A 25,888-nucleotide genomic window follows, 5' to 3' on the forward strand; every position below is an offset into this window, starting at 1 on the left:
ACTTTCAGCTCTTCCTTTGTTAATGTTGAATGCAAATATAAGCCTGCCGAAAGATTTTTCAGGAGTCAGGAAAAAATCTTAAATACTAAATAGATAGGACCAAAAAGCTGAGTGGTGGGGTGTGAGTCAAAGCAATTAGAGCCCATCTTGGGTGATGCATGGGACATGGGAGTCCCAATGAGCTCTGCTATTTGTCTGGGCATCTCTTTGGTCTCTACTGAGAATAGTTATTGTGGGTAGAACTGGAGCTGCCCTTGGGAGGGGACCATGCACACAGCCAGCCCCAGCTGTCCCCAGTCCCATATGATGGTGAGAGTTGGTGCTGTCATGGAGGTTGAGCTTCAGCATGGGGAAGGATAGGGAGAAACCTGTGCTGGTCTCTCTGAATTCAGATGTATTTTGGGGCTTGGTTGCATTTCCCTTTTGGGTAGGTATAACTTTCTAGGGCTCCTCTGCAGTGTGAATGGGAGAAGGCAAGTTTTTGGAGCAGAATGAGTGAACAATGTCCCTTGTCCTCAGGCTGGAAAAAGACTGGAGGCAGTATTCTGGTGGGTGGAGGGGAAGCATGCAGGGTGCTCTGTGGTGTCCTAACCAAACACTGGCAGTTACATATCAGAGTTGACTGCTCTAGAACAAAACCAGGAGACAAATAGTTGTGCAAACTGTATGCAGCTGCTGTAAAACTAGTGTTGGATAGAGCCCCTGTCACTGGAGGGCAGGCAGATGGGCTTACCTGTAGCAGCAGGGACTGGTACAGCAAACCCTCCCTGCCTGTGAATCTCAAAATATCTGTGCTGTTTGGACGTGTGGCAGACCAACCTGTTAAACATGTCTGCCTTCAATGACAGCCACCAGTTAAAGTGCTTCTGTAACAAAATGGGAAAGAATGAATGGATTCTGAGCTTCTGGAGTTTGGTCAATCCAGCTCCACATCTTCAGCAAGTGGATAAAAAAGGATCTGTTGCTACAGAATGAACGTGGACGTACGTATTTTTATCCGGTTGAAGGATCGGCATTCTGGGTGTTGTGTGCTGGCTCTAGTGCTGAAAATAAAACTCACAGAATAGGGCATAGTACTAATTAGAAACTTCGAATGGAAAAAGATCATCAAATATAGAAACTTCCTGAATATGCTTCTCTACATTCTGAATATGTTGAAACAGAAGAGTGGAGGATTTTGTCTTTGAGGCTTGCATTTTTGCTGTGCAGTAGATAAGAACGAGGCTTTCAGATAAATTAGAGTACTCTTTTGATATGAAAAATCTGCATTCTTTTTTTCACTTCTGCAATGATCACCCTTAAGTCTCCAGTTTTTCCACTGGTTCCTTGGATGTTGCTCTTATCTGTCAGTATTTTAAGTAGTATTTATCAGCAGTAAAGTCATTATGTAACAGTACTGGTCACCCAGGAGTGCTTGGAATTAGATGAGTAAGAAGCACAGTGCTGCCAGTTGACAAAAGGTGTGGTTTGTCTTGCCCAACATGTCTTGCCCTGGGGGGATGTTGTGACCATGGATTGATATTAGGTAATTTTCCTCACCTGAGACTGGTTGACTTTATTTCTGATCTAGATTAAATGGGTGTCCATTTATCCAAGGAAAGATACTGAGGCCATGTCGTTGGGGTGTGTGAATGAGAACATCCACAGATGTTCTGTGCACCCAGAACAGTGTGAGCATTGAGATCTTGAAGAGAAAGTTTGGAGATGGAGTGGTGTGGGTGGGAGGTAGCCACCAGGGCTTGGATTTGGGGGTGAACCTGCTGGAGGAAATGTGCTGATCTAACTCAGCTTGGAGCTGAAGTTCTCAAAGTTGTGACAGGACCTGAACATCCCTAAACTCTTCATACTGAATTAAATAGAGTATTTAAATCATACCAGCTAGACCTATGTCTGTCAGTAATTAATAAACTTAAAGCTTAAGTTAGGGAATTCATTATACTAAAGCTATCACCTGTTTCCTGTACTCTATTTTTTTCTGGTGACTGATCTTTTCTCCTGTCCTCATCATGCTTGCTACATCTCTGCTGCATGCCAAATGGAGATCAGAGACATTATTTTTAAATGTGAGCTCCCTATCAAAGTCTGTATTTATTATCTCTGTATAAAAACCACAGCCAGAGCTTCTAGGGTATTGGAATTCTAACACTAAAACTGCTAACCCCCCTTGCAGAAGGGCTAACTCAGTTTCCTGGGTTTCCCAAGTGCCAAGCAACTATCAACACATTAAATTATTGTGTTTCCAGAGCATCAGGAAATACTGATTTGTTTAATGTTGTTTCTGGAACTAGTTGCCTTTTGGATTATTTACTTTCCTAGCAAGTACTTATGCCACAGTGCAAACTTCTGCTGAGGAGCCTCGGCATGCTTCAGATTAGAGTTTTAATGTGGGACCACCAATTCAGTCAATCTGCAGCCAGAACTTATTATCTACTGCATAAATCACAGTAAGATGTGATTTTTCACATTTGCAGTGAGGCCTTATTTTTATTCTAGGTATTAGGCTGTGCACTGCACTAGATCTTGGGGATGAACGTAGCATAAAAGAAAAATGCAAGAGCTCTTTGCAGTTCCCTGTCCAGCTGTGACAAAGCTTCCCATGCCACAGGACAGAGTGAGTAGCTGTGGGTGGCAAGGGCAGCTCTGTGCCAGTTTGCCTTTTTGGTAAAACATTTTGGAGCTCCAGTGCTGGGTTGCCAGTCGAGCTCTGTCCAATGCTCCCTACCAGCAGATTTTGGCACGGCTCACTTGGTGGGGGAGCACAAGCTGAAGGCAGGAGTGGGGCTGGCTGGCAGAGGGGGGCTGTGGGGGGATGAGAGGTGCCCACTCTGCTCACAGCTTGAACACAGTGCCTTGCAGTCATCCCACATCTTGCAAAATGGGCATTTGTGGTTTATGTCTATGTCCATTTCTGAAGCATATGCTGTGGTCCTTCATTTTTCCACCTTTTTTGCTCCCTTTGGCTTTTGTTTTAAAATTGCACTAAATCGTGTTGGTATACTTTTCCTTTCATTTACACTGAAAATAACATTTTATCAATGTCAGCTGATTTCTTTCTTTAATTGAGCTGAAGTTCACAGAGTGTGACAGGGATGTTACCAGGGAGTATATATTTCATGTTACAATTTACACTCGGAACTCCTTGCTGTGAGGCACCACTGTCATCTATTACATGTGAAGTGGAGGATGCTGTTGGCCTTCTGAGTAGTAAATAACACTTCATATCCCTCCACGCTTCCCCTTGCCCCCGTGGAGGACATGGGGAGGCTGCAGGAGTGTTTGTACCAGACGTGTTTCTCATTAAAAGGAGGGTAGTGGCTTGGTTGGGGTGAGGTGTTCCAAGCTGGGCTGTGCACCTTCTCGGGGCTCTCTCTGCTCCTGATGGGGAACAGGTGTGGAGCAAACCCACCACAAAGCCACGGGAACCCCCGTTACAAATTTCAAGCTCGTAAAATGTCAGCTCAGGGGCTTGCCTGGGATGTCACCCTGCCTGTCTGTTCACCTCACAGGCAGTTTTTCCCTTTATTTACCTCTTTCAGTCAGTCACCTGATTCTGAGCGGAACTGTGGCCTAGGGCAAAAATAAAATAAAATATTTTTGTTAGATGTTTTATCATGTAAGTTTTGCTGCTGATCATGTGTACCACGCTGTCTTTGGGAAGCACTGCCATAAGCTCTGGAGGCAGCTGACAACATGCATTTAAGGGATGTCCCCCAGCCTCTGCCCCCACCAGCCTGCTATTAACTCAGTTTAAATGTATATGACCATAGAATAAGCATGGAGCATGGGTGAGTAGGAGAGAGGGAGGACCTCAGGGCCAGGCAGTTTACAAACAGGCATCACAGCCACTCTGTCCTTTGCCCCCTCTTACATTTCTTATTACAGTACATTAAAACCCTTTGCTCTGTCAAATTGACAAAGGCAGCTATAAAAGGGGTCCTTTCTAATACACAGTAATATAAACTATGTTTGTACACTTACCACATAATCCCTAATTACTTCCATACTTTTATGTGTGGAGAGCTTTGACGCTTGCATTGCTGGATACTTAGTGAATGAAATAAAAATCAGAAATTATTTCTGTATAAGTATGGGGTGGTATGTGAATTAGCTTCTAGGCTGGCGACAGAGCTCACATTTCAGAATAAATATACTAAGTGTCATTGATACCCTAAGTGTCAGATAAAAACCTGTGACACCAACAAAACTCTCATATGACCCTGACATTCCTCCAGTACTTAAAGTAATTACCATACTATTTAATAACAATGTTTATAAAATTGCTTTTTGATTGGCTATCTTCTATGTCATACCTATGCCAGTAATTCCCAGTGAATGCCTGCATGTGACTTTTAACCCTTCTTTAGAAATAATTTCCATTTCATAATAACAAGATTCTTTAGGCAGTTGGTAATGGAGTCCTCCCATGAAAACGGCATCACTCACTTTTTGGTTTGCCTGAATGGTAGAGGGCACAGTTTCCCCTCCACTCCAAAGGAGTGCCTCCATCTCAGCCCACACAGGAATCCTTGAAATATCAAAAAGATTAAGCCTGTAATCGTTTTCAGGAACTCTCTCTGTCTAATATTCAATGTAGGCATGTGAAAATGACCTGAAGTTTTTCATGGTTTTCTTCTCACAGGAGGTTATCACACTTTGGTCATTACGGGGAAATTTTTGGTGTTTTCTCTTTCCTTCTCTACTTCTTTTTAAAGATGAGAGAGACCTAAGTGAAGCAGAATAAACACAGCCTTAAAGCTGTGGTGACATGGAAATGGTAAGGAGGCATCCATGCTGTCTAGAGGTGCAAAGCTTGCCCAACAGTATTATCCTAACAGGGCTTAAAAGTTGTCAAAGTGTTTTCTGGACCTTGCTTGTTCACCTGAATTTAGAATGATTCCATTATGAGAAACTGTGTCCACCAAAGGCAGTGGAGTCGACACACTCATCTTTGATTCTTGGTTACTGAACAGAAAAATGGACAAAAGTAGATGTGTCTAAAAAGTTATGAAGTGCCCACCAGCAGCTCTGCACCTCAGCTGGTGCCTGCTAGAAGTCTTCTTTACCATAAAATCAGAACAACACTAGCTGTGATCACACTGTTTGTTTCCCTAAAGCTGTAGAATTCTCAGCACCTGAGCATCTCTTTTCTGCTTTGGAAAACTTAAGAAAAAAAAAAGCTTCTATAATGTTCTTCAGAGAGAGACAGCTGTGTTAGCAGTGTGGGTATGTCAGGGCCTGATTTGTGACTTGACCACATGTCTGACCCAAGATGGTCAGAAATCCTGGTAAAACTTATGGCTGTACCTGGCCTGCAGCTGTGCAAACTGAGAGTTTTTCTGCTGGTGGGGAAATCTGAGGCAGATGAAAGGCTGACTGAAGGTATCTCGAAGGTGGATGCCTTTGATCCCATGGAGGCCTGGCACCAGCAGAGAGGTATCCTGTCAGGTCAGGAGAATCTGCCTTATTTTAATGCTGGCCCTACTGGATGCTAAATACCAGAAGCATCTCACTCCTCGGGAGAGCATGCTCTGTAAAAAGCTTCACAAAATTTTGTGAACATTCTGTGTGTGACAAAATCTGTGCAGAATATCAGATGTGCCAGGGAAAGACACCCCACTTCTCTCCTTTCAACTGAAACATATACAGGCATCAATAAGGATTGTAGCCTTAAAGCTGGTGTAGAAAATGCTTGGAAGATCAAAGTTTGGTGTGTGCATGGTAATGTTTTGAGAGTGGTATTTTTAGTAACCATCCCCCAGCACTTGGAAGGGAAGGCAGGCTGTGCTGCACATGTAGACATGGTGAGGAGAACTTTGTTTTCTATCTAAGAGTCTCCTAAGTGCATGCTGAAAGATGAGGAATATCAAGAATAGCAGAGTGGTAGCACATGAAGACAGAAGAAACGAGCAAGCCAATGTCAGAAGAAGATAGGCCAAGTTTTAGCTCTTTACTTGCTTCAGTGTGCAACCTTGACCTCCTGCTAATAGATTTTATTTGTGGAATATGCATGTGCTTGCAGATTTGCTCCAAAACATGATGGGTCTCATGATTCACACCGACTCTGTTTACATTTCCCAGTAGATATGTTTTGTTTGTTCATACGGGCAAGTACTTCTGATCCTCTTCTGGAAACTGGAGTAGTTGATGAAGCTTTTTCCTCTTCTCAGTTAACTGTTCCCCTAGATTGTCTCCTATTAATATGCCATGATGTGTTGATGTAAAACACTTTAATATTTCCATATGTAATAAAAGGTCAGGGATAGTATTCTTTCATTACCAAGAGTCATATATCAAGTACATCACAGGAAATTCTATGCTTTAGCAAAATAGGAAGGCAAATATACTGATTACAGGTTATCTGTCAAGTTAGTTTGAACCGTTTGCTCAGAGTATCAGGTTTTTCCATTTGAGATGTACAGCAGCTCAACATAACACGTTTATGTATTTTTTGTGAGGAGGGGAGGGTTGTGATGCTGAGATTTTACTGAATTGGCTGCTTTCTTTCCTCTGCCTTGACAATTACTGAAAGATGAAGGTCTCTTCCCCCCCCCCTCCCCCACTGAAGTGCTTTCCCTCTCCCAGCACTTAAGAATTCTGTGTTAAAAACCCTCATTCCCTGCTGCTTCCCTTCTCCTGCATAGCTCTGACTTTCCATGGAAAGCAAGCAAGACCCACTTGATGCCAAACATTAGTCCCCCTCATGCTGTAGCCAGCGCCTTCCTTTTACAACTTATTTATAAGATTTCTGAGAAGTTACAATTATCTCTGTATCTATCACTCAATCATCAAACAGGCTGAAGTTACAGAAATCCAGCCACCTCTGCAAGAGGAGGATGCTACAGCTGTGACATAATTACATTATCAACTTAATTAAGGAAGTGAGTGAAATGAAAGAGAAAACAAAACAGCCGAAGAGAAGGCTAGAGGTGGGAAGGAAAGGTGGGATGGGTAGCGTGCAGAGGATGTGTTAAATTTAGCTCTAAGTGGTTTAAAAAAGGCTCTAATGTATCATAAGAATCCCTGGGTTTTCATCCTGTGCTCCTGTCTTTCTGAGCAGCTGCTGGGAGGGCAGGGGCTGGGGTGGGATGAGGGGACCCCAGAAGGTGCTGCCATGCACCCCCTCAGCCTCTGAGGCCACAGCCTGTGGAACCAGGCAAACCTCACAAAGGATGAGCCATTTAAATGTGTTCACTTGTCAGGCCTTGGGCAAATCTGGTTTTACAGAATAAAGGCTCAGCCCTGCTGTCCTTATGAGCTGGAAACCCCCCCCCCCCATGAACTTCTCAGGAGTTTTGGGCACATGAAAGCTGAAGGTTCAAGCTCCTAATCTGATTATTCTCACCCAAATATATTAATTGTAGAAAGCCAACAATGGTTTTCCTAGACAGGATAACAAAAGCAGATCACAGCTCAAAGTATGTCCTTTCTCTTCTGCCTTCAAATCCCATGTACTTTTCAGTATCAAAATGGAGAAGGAAAAAAAGTCCTCAAATCCTTTATTTGATTTCAGTGTACAACTCTGCTCAGTTTAAATGTCACCCATACGCAGAACAGTGGTTGCACCAGAGCAATCATGGCAAGATGTCTAAAGGGGTGTCAGCAAATTGGACAGGGTATAATTTTAGTCAATGTGTTCTTGTCTTATTTTAGTTCAACATCATTTCCCAGTTGCAATTCTTTTGAGTGACACATGGAATGCAAAACAACATAAAAGGTCTGCCCTGAGGCAGATACGTGTCCATGTAGGACTTTAATTATTCTTTTTGAATAATGTGTAATATGCAAGCCCAATTTCTTGCATAAAAGTCTGATGAAAAATCTGTGTATCACCTGTATAAGTGTTTTTATGATAGACTTCATATTTTTAGAAGCACTGAATTTGGAAAAGGTCCTTATTAGTCCAAGTACTCTGGATTTTTCAGGCAACATTTGGGAGAGAAAGCAATTGCTCCTGTGGTGTTTTGCAATGATATAATTTTATTTTTTTTTAAAGGCATTATTTTGTTCATTCAACTGCTGTGTGCTTAACTAGCACTTCCATCACAGGTAGAGGATCTACCTGTAAGATTTTTTATGAAAGTATTCTTTTACTCTGTTGCCTAACACCTGTAAGCTGATCCTGCTCTTATTTGCATCACTTTTATGCTAGTGTGACTCCAACAGCTTCATGGAAACGAGTTCTGAGCAAAATCAGAGTCAGATCTTTTCCTTCTAAAAACTAATATTAAACTGGCTCTTTAGGTAGCACTTGGTGTATCATTTTAGATTAGCTGATAAAAAATAATGAAAAAGATGTGTGAATGGAAATGTAGATGGTAATGATGAAATATGTTTTTAATATTAAAAAAAAAAAGAAGCCAATGTGAAAGCAAATTAAGGGTGCTGCTGCAGTTTTGCTACAGACTGTGGGTCTGATTCCTGAACTCTGTGAGCAGCTTTGACATGTGACAGGAAAAGTCCCCCTGGCACTTAGGGAAGGGTGTATTGGATAGTTAGTAAAGGTCTAGGTGTGCTCATACCTTCAGGAATGAGAAGGCATGAGGATTTGGTTTATGGACAGCTGAGGGGTTTATGGACAACTGATAAAGATGGCATTTGACCACAGAGTCCTCCATCTCCTTTCTCAAAGTTCCTTCTAGATTTAAAAATAAATAAATATGCAAACCTAAGTGTTTAGATAGTAAAGTACAAAGGGAAAAATATGAGGGCACTTTTGGCTGAAATCACAAGAATTGAAGCAGAAGGAAAGGATTTCTGGGTGGACCCTTTTTGCTGCAGATTGGACATTAATAAGAACTTTTGTATAGGTAAAATTGTGACCGTGGAACTTGCTGGGTTTGTCAGGATCTCAGCACAGCCCCACAAAGTTTGGATTCCCCTCGTGTGCTGCCGTCTCCCCCTTGGAGTAATCTTCTTGTTTATTTGGTCACTGCAAGGCTCTGTTTTTGGAGGGATATTTTGGTTAGCATAAACTATTTGAAGGCTGTTTGGAGAAAAGCACTAACCCATCCTGAAATCAGTGGGATAAAAAGCTCTTTGTTTATAACTGTTACTAGTTTAATCATTTAGATGAGACGAATTTGCACTTCTAGCCCTGAGTGTGCTCTGATTTCCCTGCAAACACGTGTTGTGGGATTTGCATTGTCTGCAGTGGGAGCCACACAGAGGGAAAGGAAATATTTTCCCCATTTTTTAAATTTTTATTATTATACTTTATTCCCTCAATTTGCCCCATAAAAAATACCATGTAAGTAGAGGAGCTGCTGGATTTAAACGATGAAAAAAATATATCAACTTATCCCGCTGCATAAGAAAAGGTAGGGAAGAGAAACCCAGAGAGCAGCAGCTGGGATCAGGTTTCATTCAGACGATCTAAACCAGTGCAGTTGCAGCAAGTTGAATTTTCTCCCCAAGTGTCTGGTCCCTCTGATGTCCAGGAGGCTCTGCTGGCCGGGAGCCCGCTGACTGGCAGTGACCTTGTGCTAAATGTCTGTCAAAAACGGGCACTCAGAATTCAGTGGGATGAAAAATAAGCATTTGGTGCCTTTCTTTAGAAACATAATAGACAGCTTCGCTTTCACACCTCCTAATAGCCTTTTTTAAAAATAGTTTCTCTAGCAGGATGCTTTTTTAGCGCTTGGAGATTTACATGTCTACAGTTTCCAGAATTTATTAGGATTTCTTGCGTATTGTATATGGTTTTTTATCTTAAATTTCCTGATGCCACACTGTGACGCTGCCAGTTTAGCAACTCCAGCTGTTGTGAGTCATGAGGGTAGGCTGTGGTGGTGACTGGATCAGAGAGACAAGGAAATTTGTCAAGTCCAATTAACCCTTCAGAGCCAGCCCTTAAGCTCTACCCGTTTCCAAAAATAGTGACCACACTGTCCTTTTCCAGAAGGCAGTGCTGGCCTCAGCTCCCAGGCTTTACCAGTCTCAGGTGGGCTCTTTTGCTGGCAGTGGAGGTGGCTTCCAGGCAGTGGTTGGACAGGGAAGCCCATCTGGCTTTTTGGGTGTATTTGGTTTTACCCTGTAGCTGTAGGGAAAGGGCAGAGCAACTTCTCCCAGTGCAGCCCCCAGGCCTTCAAATTCCTCTTGCCTTTCAGGAAAGGAGTGTCTTTTTTACAGGATCCCACTGTTATTCATTGGAAAGACGGGAACAATTTTAAGCTTCCAGGTCTGTATAAGCTCTATTGAGAGTGGAAATTAGTTGAGGCTCCCCGTGGTGTATGTGACTATGGAAGCTACAATGCTCATTTGTCCTGCTGAGCGGTTCTTGTATGTGCTTTACTGGCTGCAGAAGTTTTTTTTTATTATTTTTAGGGTTTTTTTTTTAAGATTGCAAAGACCTCCAGTGGAGAGTGATGTGGCAGAACTGAGAGTTCAAGCTAACCCTCAGTCATGTGGCAGAGTCTTCCAGAGTTAGGTTAGGAAGGTTTAGATGAATGCTGAGTTAATGCAGTTGCAGAATAAATTATCTATCTGTTGCAGCCAAGAATCATGAGTCTGCATTTCAGGGCCTTGCAATGGAGGGGGAAGGGGCAGAGAAAACAGAAAAAGGAATTGGGGGAGGGATTACAAATTAGACAAACCTCTTTCTTTTAAAACTGGATTAATGGTGCTCTGGCTCTTTGATTGAAGACAGGGTAAGTCAGAGCAGATTTTTCATTTCTCGGCCCCATCAGTGGATCCAGCAGGTGAGGGATGCTCCTGGGCACTGACCCCTGACCATCTCCCCTGGCCCCAGAGGATGCTCTGTCTCTGCCTGCAGCAGAAGGACTCCACCAGGAGCCCCCAGCCCACGGCCAGGTCCTGCTGCCATCACAGGGATGAACTTGTTTTCTAAAATCTGCCTCCACCCTGTGGGCACAGCCCTGCACGAGGCTGGGGTGCCAGGGGGCTCCCCGTGGGCTACAGGCTGTCAGAACAAAGCCCTGAATTTTGACTCCCTATTGTATGGCAGTAGTGTCCTTTAAAGCCTCAAACCAGCCAAAAGCTCTCACACCCTCACCCTCTCCACAACCCTGGATACAGAAATAGTCAGATCTTTTTGTTCATGATTAACTGACTCATGCTTGGAAATCATCAATTTAAAACCCATTTCAGGCAAAGTTACTGGAATGTTCTTTGCATGGGCATATCAGGATATTTAAATTATAAAACTCTCCAATAGGTGCTGAAAATATCCTTAATAATTTTCTGAAGATATAGTAAATTTGCTGCTAATTACTATTATTTGCATCCCCCACCCCTTCCAGAAAGGGTCTCTGAGAAGTGGAAAGAAATTTGGATACATAATGTGCACTGACAGCTCCTACAGTGTGATGGGGAGGGACAATTTGAGACTGTCACAGGGCTATGCTCAGCTTCATAGAGATGGGATTTCTCTACATGCTAAAGTATGAGGAAGGCTAAATAACTCACAGGTGTCAACGGCACCAAAGAATTATGTGTGTCTGACCTATGAGGGAATAAATCTCATTTCCTGCTTAAATCCACAAGACATCTCTTTAAGTAATAAAAATGTAACATCCCCCCCCCCCCCATTATCTTTTACAATTTTCTCAAATTTATAAAAACAAGATTTTTCCAATTTTTAAATATTTTTTTTTACTGGTAGATTGTGCTCTTTAGTATCATTTTACATAATTTAATACAATTTGTTCCATCCATTGGTTTTCATGGAGATACAAGCTGTTCGTTTGTGAGAAAGCTGGCATAGGCACGAATGTTGGCAAAGAGTCACCTCCAGGAGTTTATTCAGATTTCAAAGTTGCATGGGGGCACCGGCCATTTTGAAGGAGATAAATGTTAAGGTGGCTTCTTTCTTTATTTTCAATAATATTTATTTGATATTTTTATTTTTACTGTAGGGTTAACAACCTTTCCCTCCCTCCCTTCCTCAGTCCTTGGCAAAGTGAGTCATTGTTATTTTGTCAGCTGAATCGTGGTCACAGAAAATAATCTAAGCTTAAAAGAGCGGCTTTCTCTGAAATGTGTGTTATTGAATGAAAAGAACACAGGTGTTTCTTAATTATTTGTGCAGAAGGAAAAAGTGGTGCTGAGCGGATGAGCTGTAATGATTAACACGCTGAGGAGGAGAGGCCACAGCGAGTGAGATTCTCCCTTCTTCCCTCCTTGCCACCCTTTCTGCCTCCCCCCGAGTGCCACGGGAGGCAGAAGGGACTGCCCTCCAGAAAAGGACCTGTTTGGCAGTCAAATGTCAGATAGAGCATCCCCATGGTTGGGATGGGGTAAGGAATTTAGTGAACCCTCTCTCTGGGCATATTCGTGATAGAGGGGGTGGCAGTTCCTGCTGTGAGCCTTCTCAGAGAGGTCTGTACATCCCTGTCTGGAGGCACCAAGCCTCTTGGTCATGCTCTGTCACCACCAGAAAATGAAAGACGGGGCTTTTGGGCTCAGCAGTTCTGAAGGCAATGTGCCACCCCCTTACATCACTCCTAACTCCATCTCTGTGCTTCCATTGCAGCACCTTAGGTATTTTAAACTGCAACAACCAGTCAAACATTCATTATCCTGGTGTAGGTGCAGGTTTGTGGAGGCTGGAAGCATGAATATGAAGTTGTGTTTCTGAATGAGGACTCAAACCTTCTGCGTTGCAGGTCCATGGGGGTTGTGTCAGCTGGATGCCATATTTGGGTGCTTGGTGACAGGTTTCTGTCTTTGCCATATGTTCCTGTAGTGCTCAGGTGTGCAAGAACCATTTTGATGGCTGGTGCCCTCAGAGAGCATAGCCCTCCATCCTGTGTGCTCCTCAGGAATACCAGGAAGGAATGATGCAATTATGGAGAATAAAATACTAAACCAAAAGGACACAGGGCAGTGGAGCTGGCAGGGTGCGGTGATCAGAGTGGGAGGTTAGCCAAGAAGCTCAGCTGAAGCCACCTCCTCCTGAGAAATGTGATGAACACAGATTTTTAATGATTTCAGGTCACTGGTTACCCACGGTTCACACCAGCTCTGCAACCCCCTCCCTCACTGTGCCGGTGGGGACGTCAGGCAGGAAGGCTCGTGGCTGTCTTTGGAGGTGCCCCGTCCCCTGTTCCAACCAGAAATGTGTTTTGACAGTGCCAGATCAGATGGTCCTGAGGCAGGATCAGGCATCCCATTACACAAATGCTGCTCAAGTCATTGAGGGGGATTACTCAGCTGAAATTTCTCTGGTTACTCATCAGGGTGAAGTAGAGTCAAATTCTCAAATTTGTGCTCTGTTGTGGGAAGCTGAAATACTGTTTCTCAAAACCTTGCCACTGAACAGAATGAGCTTTTTGATTTTTCCTTTGTAATGATTATTTTTTTTTTTTAGCAAGCTCTGGCACTTCTGACTGTTGTAGGGAAGCATTCCTACAAGCACCACTTCCAACCCCAGAGAAAGAGCCTCTATTGATTCCCACATGTACTAAATGATACATCAGTGCAAAGCCTCCTATGGAGGAACTTCTCCAAGGTGGAAACCCCCAAGAATATCCTGTATTTAAATAGCAGCTCCCTATTCTGCATGGTGGTAATATAGTATAGATATAATTTTGCCCCACTCTCGTGAATCCCATTTCAATGAGTCTTGCTGCTGATATTGAACCACCAGCCTGACTCAGGGACTCGCCTCCCAAATCTGGTTCAGAGTGTGCTGTGTCTCAGTGGCCCTGTTGATCTGATGCCTTGTGCACTCAGGGAAGTTTTATTTTTTTTCTGTTTCCTGGTTTTGGTGCTTTTTGTAACCCTATCAAAGCAACCATGAGCCTTGTTCTCTCCTCTCCCTGGCCATCTGCTTGAAGCATCTGGTAATCAGGTGCAAGCCCCCACATCCAGAGCATTCATGCTTAAATTTGCAGCTACCTTGCCACCCACATTGGCTTTTGTTATACTGCCAAGATGTACCTCTTTGTGCACTCGATATGAGAGAGGCTTAAATTCCACCATCAGCCTACTGAAATTGTGATGGGCCAGGGTGACATTATCACCTTTGAACATAGATATGTATCAGCCTTCTCCCATTTTTCTCTGCTAGAGTCTCCAGCTAATCTCTGCTCCAATTGCTCATCATACCCAAGCCATGTGTGTGCTGCAGAGGTACAGCTCCGAGTTGCAAATAATTTCTCAAAGAAATATCTCAGTCTAAAACATGATGATGCTTAATGTGCACTTGTCATTTCTGGGATTCTTCTTATATCCCTTTTTCCATCTGAGTAATCTCTGTGTATGTGTCTCCATATAAGAGACAAATAGAGTCATTGTTCTGCTCCATATTTTAATTCCATATCTGTATTTTAGGGACATTGCTGCCTTCCCAACAGACTGACTAAGTATTACAAACTGCCAAATTTAGGCTTTTGGAAGTGGCTGCTACTGAAATTGCCCATTGAATTTAAGAGCAGACAAATAATTTCGTCAAAAACAGAAAAGCCAATGACCTTGAGCACTATCCCCTGTCCCTTACAAAAGGATCCCTAAAGAAGAAAAGCCTCACTGCTGCTGATTTGTATTTCTGCATCCCCAGATTAGAAAAGGGAAAAACATCTTGACTTTTGATTTTCTACCGCATCAAAATTTTCCCGTGTGCTCGATCTGTTAGAGTAGCAAAATCAAACTGAAGCACCTGGCTGTGGAAGGACATGGAGACGTCAGGTATTTGCTATCTCCTGTGTTTGGATGGAAAGAGAGCCCATCTGTTTGAGTAGGACTGCTTTAATAACACAATAAGAGTTGCAGACAAAAGTCCCTGGGTGAGGTGATCCCGGGGCTTGCAGCTGCCCCTCCTGGTGCTGGGCTTGGAGAGCCTCTATTCCCATGGCAGCATCTTGCAGACCAGCCCTGCCAGGCACCTCCAGCAGACCCAGGGAGCCTCCCAGGGGAGGTCGGCAGCTTAGCTGTTCCTGGCCTCTGAAAATCACCTGTGCCAGGTGTGAGACTTGCCCTGGAATGTCCTCAGTGGGGTCTGCCCAGCCCAAACTGGGACTTGCTCCCCACCACAGGCACACCAGCAGCAGGGGCAGTTTCTAAATTTGGTGGTGCACTTTTTAGCAAGTATCACATAGCATTGGTTTGCTGGTCCTGAGGCACTGGTTGTGTCAGGTAACAAGAAATGCAGTCAGAAGAATAGTAGCAAAGAAGTACAATTTCAGAATGATTATATAAGTCAATCTTAAAAGTATTTCCCTGTAGCTGAGACCAGATTCATATGTAGAAGGGAGATGGTAAAACACCAACTAAAAGCAGCAACTCTCTTACAGTACCTACTGCAATTAATGCCATTCCTGTGTTGTTGGTATATGCATCAATATTTTTTTTCTTCCCTGACTTGTTCACTGTTGGCATCTTCTATTACACATTTTTTAAAATGTGATATTAAAAAAACCCCATAGAAATAGCTATAATGCCACTTTTTAAAAAAGTTTAAAATTGATTAAGAAGCAGCCTTCATTGACATAATTGTTTAGGAAGTGATAAAGTATTTTATTTGTGGGCATTGTTTTTCAGCATTTGAAAACAATGTTAAAAGGTGAAGAACAAATCTGCAGCATGTTTGTTTAAAACGTGATATTTCACCAACTCCTTAGAATTATTTCAAAGATAATAAATTGTAGTTGTTATTTTTTGAACCTGCTTGGTCCAGGTTTTTTTCTCATTATGTGACTATTCCCTGATCCTCAAAATATGAATTTCAGGCAAATATTTTTGCATAGGAGCAGGACACATTGCATCCATGTGTGTTCCCTCAAGTTTGGCACAGTGCTGTCACGCGTTCTACAGTCTGTAAGCACCTGCCCTTACAGATCACCCAGATATTGCTGTGTGTGATTTTCACAGACTGTAAGAAAAGACAATAAACACATTAAATATGGCTTCACAAATTTTTTCCACAGAAAGCACTGGAAAGCCTTTATAGGTTATTGCAGAAGTCAGAAATAAATCCAGAGGGAATTTTCCACAAATGGGTAAAAAAAGAGGAGTGTTTAGCAGAGGCCTTATTGGCTTGAGTCATGAAGCTGGCTCTCTCTGAGTGCTGTGCTGTAAGTTTAGTGGGAAAAGTTTGACAGCAATTTAATTTTCATTGACAAATACTGTCATAATATTGAGGGAAACTGTATCAACAGTAGTGGTCGATGCTCAACCAGTCATATGGACTGGACGAGCTTACCATATGCTTAACTACAAACTTCTCTTGGAAAGCTCCTTTAGAACACTTGACAAGCTTAAGATACTAGTCAGTAATGAGCTTGAACAGAACATGTGAAATTTTACATTTCGTACAGAAAATGGATTAGTGTTGATGTGTTTCCTGTACAGAAGAGATTTGTATGCTGGTATCTGTGCAGCTACAATGCCTGCGTGTATTTCCATAGCCTGAGGTTCACCCAGTCAAAGGAAATTTAAAAGTGAAAATGAAAAAAATAAAAAAAAAGAAAACCAAACATAATTTATTTCTTCTGCACGGCATTAAGGTGAGAATATTTTCATTTATGTTACACACAGAGTGTTTGAATTTGCAGTTTCTGGTAGTAATGGGATGCCAAAAACCACAAACCGAGGCAACCCCCCATATTAGCATGATAATTATTACAGCAGGTGATAGGTCCAGGCTTTCATTAATGTGCAGTATTACTACCTTCTCCTTGCAATGAACCTTTTAGTCTGATCACTGCCTTTAGCATTTTTTACTGTGATTTCTGTCTATAATTTCACACAGTCTCTGAGTATCTGAGATGGTGTCTACCTCCCTGATGACAGGATCAAATCAGGTATCCAAAGATGCAAATGCTTTGTCTTGCATCTCAATGTGTTTTGGTTTTGTTTTGTTGCTTTTGGATGGGTTTTTTTTGGGGGGGGGGCAGATTCTGATTGTACCCAAAATTAAGGAATCTTGGTCTAAATGTGTCCTGTTTTCCCCCACATCCCCTTGGCACATGGATTTTGGCTCCTGTGCATTTTGTCTTTTTTTTTTTTCTAAGGCATTTTTTCACACTCATAGACATATATATGTCTATATATATAAATATGCTTGTATGTATTTAATGTATTTTTGACTGTGGCCAAACACTGTGCCAGGTTAGAGACTCAGTTAGATAATTCAAACAGAAGTCTGACCTGATTCTGTCTTAATTTGCTATGTTTTGTTATCATTGAGCCATTTGTAATTTAGTTACATGTAGAGTAGTTCAGTGATGAGCAAGTTTTAACAATATGGAAGGCATAATGTATGCTTACATGAAAAGCATATACAGCCTTTCATTGCACTTTGTACTTGGGAATCATTCTCTTTCTTTTCAGTTTTGCTGTGCTTTTCTCCCTGAAAAGTAGCTCTCCTCATTAGAAAGAATTAAAAAAATAGCTTTAAAAGTAGGAACAGAAAATAGCAGTTTCTATGCACAGTTCAGCTGTGGCATATTTTCTTAGGGTAAATATTTTGGAAACTGCTTTAATTTCCACGGTTTGCTGTTTTAAAGATATTCTTGTAGAGCAAAGGTAGAATTAAGCCTGGCTTGTATCCCTTTGCCCCTTTGAAAATCACACATGACTCCTGAATTGGCACTTTTACAGAATAGATGGGGAATCAAGTCCAGTTTTTTTTGTTGGCACATTGGTCAACCCTCCTGCCACCAAGAATAGTAACTACCCTTTATTTCCCAAGCAAAAGGAATGAATGGATGATCCCCTCAGTTCTCTCATCACTGTTTTCACCCCACTATTTCACTATTAAATTTTATTCCTTGTCTGAAACTGGGATTTAGATTGCTTGGCCTCAAATTAGCTGGGTCTAGATGGTACCATCTGCCGAATGCACAACAGCTATTAAGATTCTTAGATTTTTAGCATGTTTTTTTAATGCAGTCATCTGACAAAGAAAAGAAAGCAAAAACGGTGTCCAGCATTATTTATTTTATCAGCCTGGCAAATGAAGTATATTGGCATGAGTGCATTCCTTGTAGTAAGTGCCTGACAGTACAAGTACAAAGATGGCTTTGAAGCTTGCCATGAGATCCTGTTTTATTAACACACATGCAAACCCACCTGCCATGGGCTGGAATTGTTAAAAAATCATAACTTGGTGTGAGATGGCCAAACCAGGAGCTGTTGTAATGGTGCATTAGCCATGGCACATCACTTGTCTGGTTTATCTTGGAAATACTCGTTATCTCTCAGTACTGCATCCCTTACCTTTACCAGACCACTATTTTAAGACTAAAGAGGCAAAACCCCTTTAAAGAAATGAGGATGCTGCAGGTGCCTGTGGGTGCCCAGCCCTGCTGCTGTCCATGGGGTCCCTGCTCTCAGCACCCATCCTGCCCTAGCCAAGCCTCAGCCCCCACACTGCAGCCTCGCCTTGCTGACACTCCCATTGCATTCAACACTACCCTAATCAACAGTGTGGCACGGAAGACAAATTCCCATTATTCTCCTTTGTCCGCCTCTAATGCTGGAGCAGTTTTTTCAAAGAAACCCGCAGGACCTTGCTCTACAATGCTGCCAACCTGGTGTGTCACCACCAGGTTTTTATTCATCCTGCATGAAAAAAAGCATTTATCAGTTGGTTTTGAAGCTTCATTTTGCATTTAAAAGTGCAATAATTGGACCAAAGACAATACTGTTATATGCTTTTTTTAAAAACCCCAAACAACCAAGTGAAGATGATCTTACATGGGGGGCTAAATGACTGTGGGAATTTGCTTTTAGATGGAACGAGTCCAAACACTATCGTCATGATCTGGGCTGTTTTGGGTGCTTTTCAAGCATTTATTTGCATTGATATGATCAAACACCCCGTTCAGAATGGCTGCTTTAAACTCAACAAAACGAGCACAGGGATTCACCCAGGGCGAATCCAAAATTGTGTCTGGAGCTTTGTGCCTCATTTTTAACAAGACCTTTTCTGTGTTCACTTTTTAAATGATGACACCATACCGGGGGTTGTCGTTCAACAGATTGTTGGTTCTTTTAACAATTTGTTCAATGGAGGAGGAGGAGGAGGGAGTAGAAGCAGCTATATTTGTAGCTACTGTTGTTCAGTAGAATAATTGATTTTTCCAGTTTGGCAACCAATCCCCATTTTCTGCTGCTTTACTATTCCCCCCCCTCCCTTCCCCTTCATGTCTTCAACAAAAAGACACTTTTTCCTTCCAATTCTTAATAGCAATTTGTAGTCTCAGCTTTCTTGATTGAGGAAACAGGGTCCAAGAAGGAACTAGTGATTTTCTTGGGGCTGGTCCAGGTGGAGACGAGGAGCTTCCTCAAAAGCGCCCTGCTGTGTGAGCAGCCCCGACTTTCTGCACTGTTAACACAGGACTTCTTTGACTCTACAGCCTTAGCAGTTGCTATTCAATTTTGGGGCTTTTTTTTTTTTGCTTTTTTCATGGAAGTTTTACGGAAGGAAGCACGGAGGTATTGCACCCTCAGGGCAGATCTTTATGCTCTGTCACAGCAGACAGTGTGCCCAAGTCTTGCTCTTTGAGCTGTGAGGCTCCATGCTTTGGTGGTACCTGGTTTTGTCCAGGGGCAGTTATCAGTAGCAGTCTACCAGTCAGCTGGGAGATGCTCTCTGGGTGCAGGGGACTATTAATGGTTCTGTACACTCCAATTATTTTTTTAAAAAAAGCTTTTTGCTGAATTTGGGAATTCTTTATTTTTTTTTTTAATTTTTATTATTTTAATATCTGTTTCTCTACCAAGAGAAGCTCTGTTATTCCTGAGGTGCATACACCTTCTGGACTTGCAATGAACAGTGCCAAAGCCCCTTTGGAACCACAATAAAAAGGCTGTTCATCCCCTCACTTGAGGCACCCAGCAGTGTCCTATGGGGTGAATGTAGCCAGCTTCTGTTGATCTTACTCCTTATCATCCTGTTAGCTTTTGGTGTTCAGGCTTAATGTCTCAAGGACTGTTAAGTGCCTTTTTTTAATTATTAATTTAATAATTATCCCAGCTGGAGGCAGCACTCCATGTAATATGCTGGCTAGGATATATATTTTTTAACCTTTTTTTTTGGAGGTGGAAGGTGTTTCTCCTGATTCTTGACTTTCAGTCCTGCAGCATCTGGGTTCTGGCCTGGGTTGTGTGGGAGGTTTGTGCCTCTGCTATAAGAAACTTGTGCATCTATTTGCTGCCAAATTTTTAAAGCCCTTTTAATATAAACACGTACAAATGTCTCCAAAAAAGGCCTTAAAACTCCAGTGTAGAACTGTATTTGCATGTTAAACTTAAGAACATATTTAATATATTACCAGTAATTGATTTAATGCCTAAGTAAGACTAACTATGCATAAATTAGTAAAATACTTGCAAGAGAAGTGCAATAATTGCCTTCGAGTGAATGAAGTAGTTAAGGCTTCTATTTACTAGCTTTGTTAAGCATAAATGTCTAACATTTAGACTTCAGCAATTTCTTCAGCACCAGCCCTCAAACAGTATTCAAAAATATGACTGAATTTTGCAAGTTACTGTAATTTGAGGCTTTTTTCCAAAGCTTCTAAAGTCAGACAAAGAAATTAAAAAAAAAAAAAGTCCTTTCTTTTCCTCTCTTTTTTGATTATTGCAAATTGGGTATAATAATCTTGGTTAGCTTGAATATTAGAAAGGTGAACATGCATCATTAACAATAGGATTTTATGAACATTTTTGTAATATTATGTAATATTTAAATTTATGTTGCTTTTTTTTTCAATTTTACATGTAGTAATTAATTTTGTCTTACTGACAGATGATTCTCAGTGACTGATTTTCAAGAAAAAATCCAGACAGGTATTTTAACCCTTTGTTTTCATTCTAGACACCTCACATTCATGGGTCTGGTTGCAATTAAGGGGCTCTGTGCTTGGCTCGGTTGTGAATTAAAGCTCAGTGCTGTTTGTATGAGTTTCCATAGCTGTAACTTCATGAAGTCCTTTTTCTGGATGGGTGGTGGGAGTGTGGAAGAGATGTTTGCTTTGCTCTGAGCAAAATATCCTCATGCCATGCGTTGCTCCAGGTTTTTGGGTATCCCTAGAGGAGTGTGCTGGCAGGCAGTGGGATCCCCACCTTTCCTCTCCACCCTGCAAGGGACTCTGAATCCTCTTTGTGTCCCAGCATGAAGGAAATTTAGTGATGTTTTGGGCAGAATGGGAAAGAAATAATGTGTGTCTCCTGTGAGGAGCAGATGTGACTTTCCAGGAAGCAAGGGAGGGAAGGGCAGATGTGGGGCAGCCAGGACATGGCACCTGTAACACAGAGCCCTTGTCCTGCTGCTTGAGTGTGGTGAACTGACTTCTATCTCCTCCTTCACCCTCCCTTTCCTTGCTATTGATCCCCCTCTTAGTCTTGTGATCTGTGTATTTCCAGTATTTATCACACTGTGCTTGCAGAGGTTGACAGTGTCACATCTCTTGGGACTTCCACTACAAATCACTGTTTTTAAGGCTATACCCTGAAGGTGTAGCCCTGAAAACACTCAAGAATACACATGCATTATGAGATAGGCAATAAGGGCTGTCCTATGAGTACAGACAACTGTAGATACCAGTCTGTCACTTGCACTGTGGCTGTAGTGTTGCGTGTAAATCCCATTTGTTTCTGTGGTAGTTGGAGCAACAGAATTTCTGGCCTCCCATTTCCAGTAACTTCATGCTGGGGTTTTAAGGCAGAAACATCACCCAAGAGCATTCCCTTATGGCCCTTTTTTGGGGTATATTTTTTGCTTGGGAAATCATAAACCTCCTCACCAAAGCAGCTGAAGTGAGCTGGGCATGAGGGCAGACGGCAGAGGCTGCTGGGCAATGGGGCTTCTCAGCAGCTCAGCTGGGGGTGGCTCTGTGTGCATCCTCTGGCACCTCTCAGTTACCTGCTTTCATATGTTATGTGCATGAAAATTTGCAGATTTGAGCCGGCTTACATTTTTTTGCTGGCCCATGATACAAATTAACAGTCTTTATTTTATAATATTTCATTTGAATAGCAGCTCTCATAGTTTTAAAGTACTGAAGGATGAAAAGTCAGGAATGTAATTGCACTGTTTGGCTTTTGTTCTGAGTGAGTCATGGTGTAATATTTTTCCACAGGTTGCTAATGCTGCCCTGGGTTGTGCGTGACATTGACTATCATCTCTGTGTAAAGAAATTCCACTTAAATTCCATTAGTGCCTGCTTTTTCTTAGCTTCAGCTTGTGCCTGCTTGTTATTAGATGGGGCTGTAACTTGAGGCTACTTAGCAGTGTTACCCCTACCTGTGCGTCTAAGAAATACTGACCTTGTTTGGATTCTAACTGAGATAATTTTGTCACTTGGCTTTTTGGGTGCTCTGTATAAGCCTAGTGATAAAGGTAGCCAAAGTTAGGGTATGGTATAGAAAATATACCCATGTTTTCCTGTTAGGAATGATTTTGTCCTGTGCAGGAATGATTTTGCACAGTTAGACAGTTTGGAAATTCCAGAAATATCTCTGCTTCTTTTTATGCTGACATTATGTTCTAAGCTTAAGATTTTGAGTTTAATTTCTCATTTTTCACCCTGCTTCTGCCCCTTCTTCCTCCACTAAGAAGAGCGGCGAGTGCTGCCTGCCTTTTGTTCTTACCACTATGTCACTTGACATTTTTTCTGTATTGAATCATATCCCATCACTTTCCCTGCTCACTAAAAGGCAGGCTGGATTTTTTTATTTATATATTGTCCCTTCATTCAAATTGTCTGCAGCTTCTCCTCCATTTCCTAGTCTGAATAAATTTCATCCCGTTTCTGCATGCTGTTGAACCAGAAGCTGAATGAAGCGAGGTTCTGTAGTGATCTTTGGGGCAGGCCAGCTCTCCTTGCACGCTCTGCTCTTGCTGTTAGCATGCAGAGCACTGTGCCCTCACATGCTGTCCGGGTCGTGATGCATTATTTAGCTCAGCCTGTCGTCAGAACTCACGGCGTTGTAGCCTGTTAGGGAATCATGTGGCACTACCTTTCAGAGAGCCCACGTAAATCATGGTCATGGATTCCTTTGATTCTTTTTGAGTTTGGTTTTTTTGGTTTGTTTTTTTTTTTTTCCCATGGGGTTTTATTTTTTTCAAAATATTCTATTAGTTTTGTTACGTATGATCTCCCTTTTGTGAATCCATGCTGAATATCTTTAATTAAATCATAACTTTCCCTATTTTGTCCCTGATTAGTGTTTCCAATATCTTTCCCACTGCTGAAATCAGGCTGACTGGTGTTTAATTTCCTTGATCTTCCCTAGAGCTGCTGTTATATATAGGTGTCACATTAGTCCTCCCGTCCACAGCTACCTCCCCTGCTCCTGAAGATGTTCCACAGATATTTGCTAAAGTATCCCCTTGTTTCTGCCTCTTCCTTCCAGATTCTGGCTGTCATCCCATCTGCAGTATTCTTTCAGACTTTAGCTGCTCAAAGAAGTGCATTTTTACAGCTTCAACTTTTGGATTTATTAATCTTTCTTGTCCTTGGTAGCTGCTGCACGTGTTGGTGTTTGCAGCCGCCTGGGTGGCGGGTGTCCTGCTGTTGGCTGGTGCATGTGCAGTGCAGGGTGGCCTCGTGCCATCCTCCCCATGTGCATCCCAGCCCTTGATAAACCCAGCGATCCTGCTTGAAGTGCTGAGGCCATTGTGCTGTGCCCAGACCATCCTTCCTCTTCAGTCTGACATCTTCTGCTTTGCTATTTTGGATTTCCCAAGACAGACATCGCTTCTCTGACCCTTCATGTATTTTTGTCAGGCCCCATGTGTATTTTCTGCTGATATGAACTCATCTTTGAATACTTGCCATTTCCGTATGGAGTTGTTTCCTCCGCTCCTTTATTCCATTCAGGGTCTGCTCCTCCTCTCATTGAAGTCAGCTGGGAGTTTTGCCATTGCCTTCCTCGAGAGCAGCAGTGAGCCTGCGATTCACTGACACTTCCAGCATGCTCTCAAAATTAACCCTGCTGAAATTGAACATCGATATTGAGCTTTATATTTTAGTTGTAAATCCAACTCTAACTCCTTGAATGCTGCTTCTGTTTGAAGAATGGCTACTATGAAGTAGTCCATTAATTTTAATGTAACTCTCCATGGTTAGATTTGGGTCATAACATTTCCACTGTCATGACTGCAAAAACAACATCAATAGAAAACTCAGGTTTTCTGGATGTTTCGCCAGATGCACCAAAATCTGCTTGTCCTTCTTCCCTGTCACTAGGAAACTTGTAGTCATGCAAGACTTGTTGAAATAGTGTTTAAATCTTTGGGGAGAGAAAAAAAATAATCTATGAAAACAAGGTTAAGTACAGGATTTGGGGGTAGGAGGGGTTGGTTTTTAACAGTAGTAAGAACACTTTTGCTTTTCCCTTGGCATTAATGCTGAGAGTCACATGCCTCTGTCCCCACAAACCATGGTGGAAACGAGCCCACAGGACCCGTGATTTCAACCAGAAAACTGCTGCTCTGTCCTTAGCTCACCCCACTGTGAGGAAGGCTGGTACCACATATGGTATGTAAGCTCACACTCACTTCTCTGAGACCATGGAAACCCGAGCATGATGGAATACATCAGGGATGGAGTGGCAGCCTTGATTGCGAATATTTTTTTGCTAAAGTCAGACACTGAATGTTACTGTAATGACATTTTATGTCTCTCCTTCTATATTCTAGCAGAGAGAGCCACAGGTGTTCCACTGGAATTACTCACACATTTATAGAATTGGACATTCTGTCATTAAATGGACTTAAAACTAAAAAGCCTTTGTCTGCAAAAGGTGGCCAATAGAAAGGGACTTTGGATTATCTGATATCCCATAACTTAATCATATGGCTCTTAAGAGTAGGGCATAAGCAGCTGTGTCTCGCTAATATGCATGCAATATGTGTAAAGTGATATGCTTTAATTCTAAACTTGTTTTTAGCAGGAAGAAAAAAGCGTTTAGATGAGGAACATTAAGATTCAGCATTAACCATTTTTTTCCTCGGGGCAAAATTATTCATCACCTGATATTTATTAAGGCAACATTTTTATTTTATTGCTCTGTACTGTAAAGAGTCTTTCCAAACATTCTCAAAGTTGTGCAGGGAAGTTTTATAGGCAGACTTGCAGGCTGCATTTAAAGTGGTTTTCAAAATTTGAGAAAGATAGATAGATATTTTCCTTTTCCTAAATAGCAATGTTGTCAAATCTCATACTGGAAGTAACAGAGATAAGCAGTCATTTAATTTATTATTTAATTTTAATTTTTTAAAATCCATCCTCCCACATTATATAAACTTGATTTCTGTATTGTAGCCCTAATTGTTAGTTTGTGTTGGTTTAATCTCTCTTATTTAAGTATGTTTGCTTTAATAATATTTAAAAAAACTAAGACAAAGAAACTGTAGATTAGAGACTTTATTTTCAGGGTAAAATGATACGGATAAGTGAGCGTCAACTGACCAGAAATTATTTGCTTCTGTCTGTTAGACACGTAATGGAGTCATTTAACTAGTCAAATTAGGAGCTGTAGAAATGCACCATGCTTCATTACTGAGTTCGAATGGGCACCATTTTACATTTACGTCAAAAATTATCTCATAGCAAATTAATGTTTTCATTGTGTGGGGAAGCGGGAGCTGTGCAGTATCAGCACCACCTAGAGGATGCGACACAGATGGCTTGGAGATGTTGGTCACAGAAAAAACGAACAGATTATCTCCAAAAAGCAAAGCACTTCCAACAGGCTGCTGCCTTCCCCAGATCAGCCCTGAAAGTTTTGCTGCCTCGTTCTCTCAAGCTACGCCTGTCCCCATCAACTCACCCAAAGTTGTGTTAATGGCATGGATTGGGTCCAGTCTTCTGTAAAATTCTTCAATGCTGGTACTTCAGGTTGTATATTTTTAATGCAAGCAGATGCTGCTAGAAGTCAGAATATCACTTGAAAATTTCAGAGAATCTGGGAAAAC

At 41.9% G+C, this 25,888-nt stretch overlaps 1 protein-coding gene across 23 annotated transcripts in view; it reads left to right on the forward strand.

The window, feature by feature from the left end:
* Window positions 1-25,888, forward strand: part of ZNF536 (zinc finger protein 536) — a 344,757-nt gene that overhangs the window by 264,649 nt on the left and 54,220 nt on the right. Inside the window, exon 9 of one of the 23 annotated variants that reach the window (XM_064386646.1) lies at window positions 20,714-20,746. The exons of the other annotated variants lie outside the window; for them this stretch is intronic. Within the exon in view, the coding sequence (XP_064242716.1) occupies window positions 20,714-20,727 (14 nt within the window). The 3' untranslated portion in view covers window positions 20,728-20,746. Of the gene's footprint in view, window positions 1-20,713; window positions 20,747-25,888 lie in introns of those variants that run through there. 23 annotated transcript variants of the gene reach the window in all.

This window comes from Passer domesticus, chromosome 12, assembly GCF_036417665.1.
Source record: "Passer domesticus isolate bPasDom1 chromosome 12, bPasDom1.hap1, whole genome shotgun sequence".
NCBI classification, from domain to species: Eukaryota; Metazoa; Chordata; class Aves; order Passeriformes; family Passeridae; genus Passer; species Passer domesticus.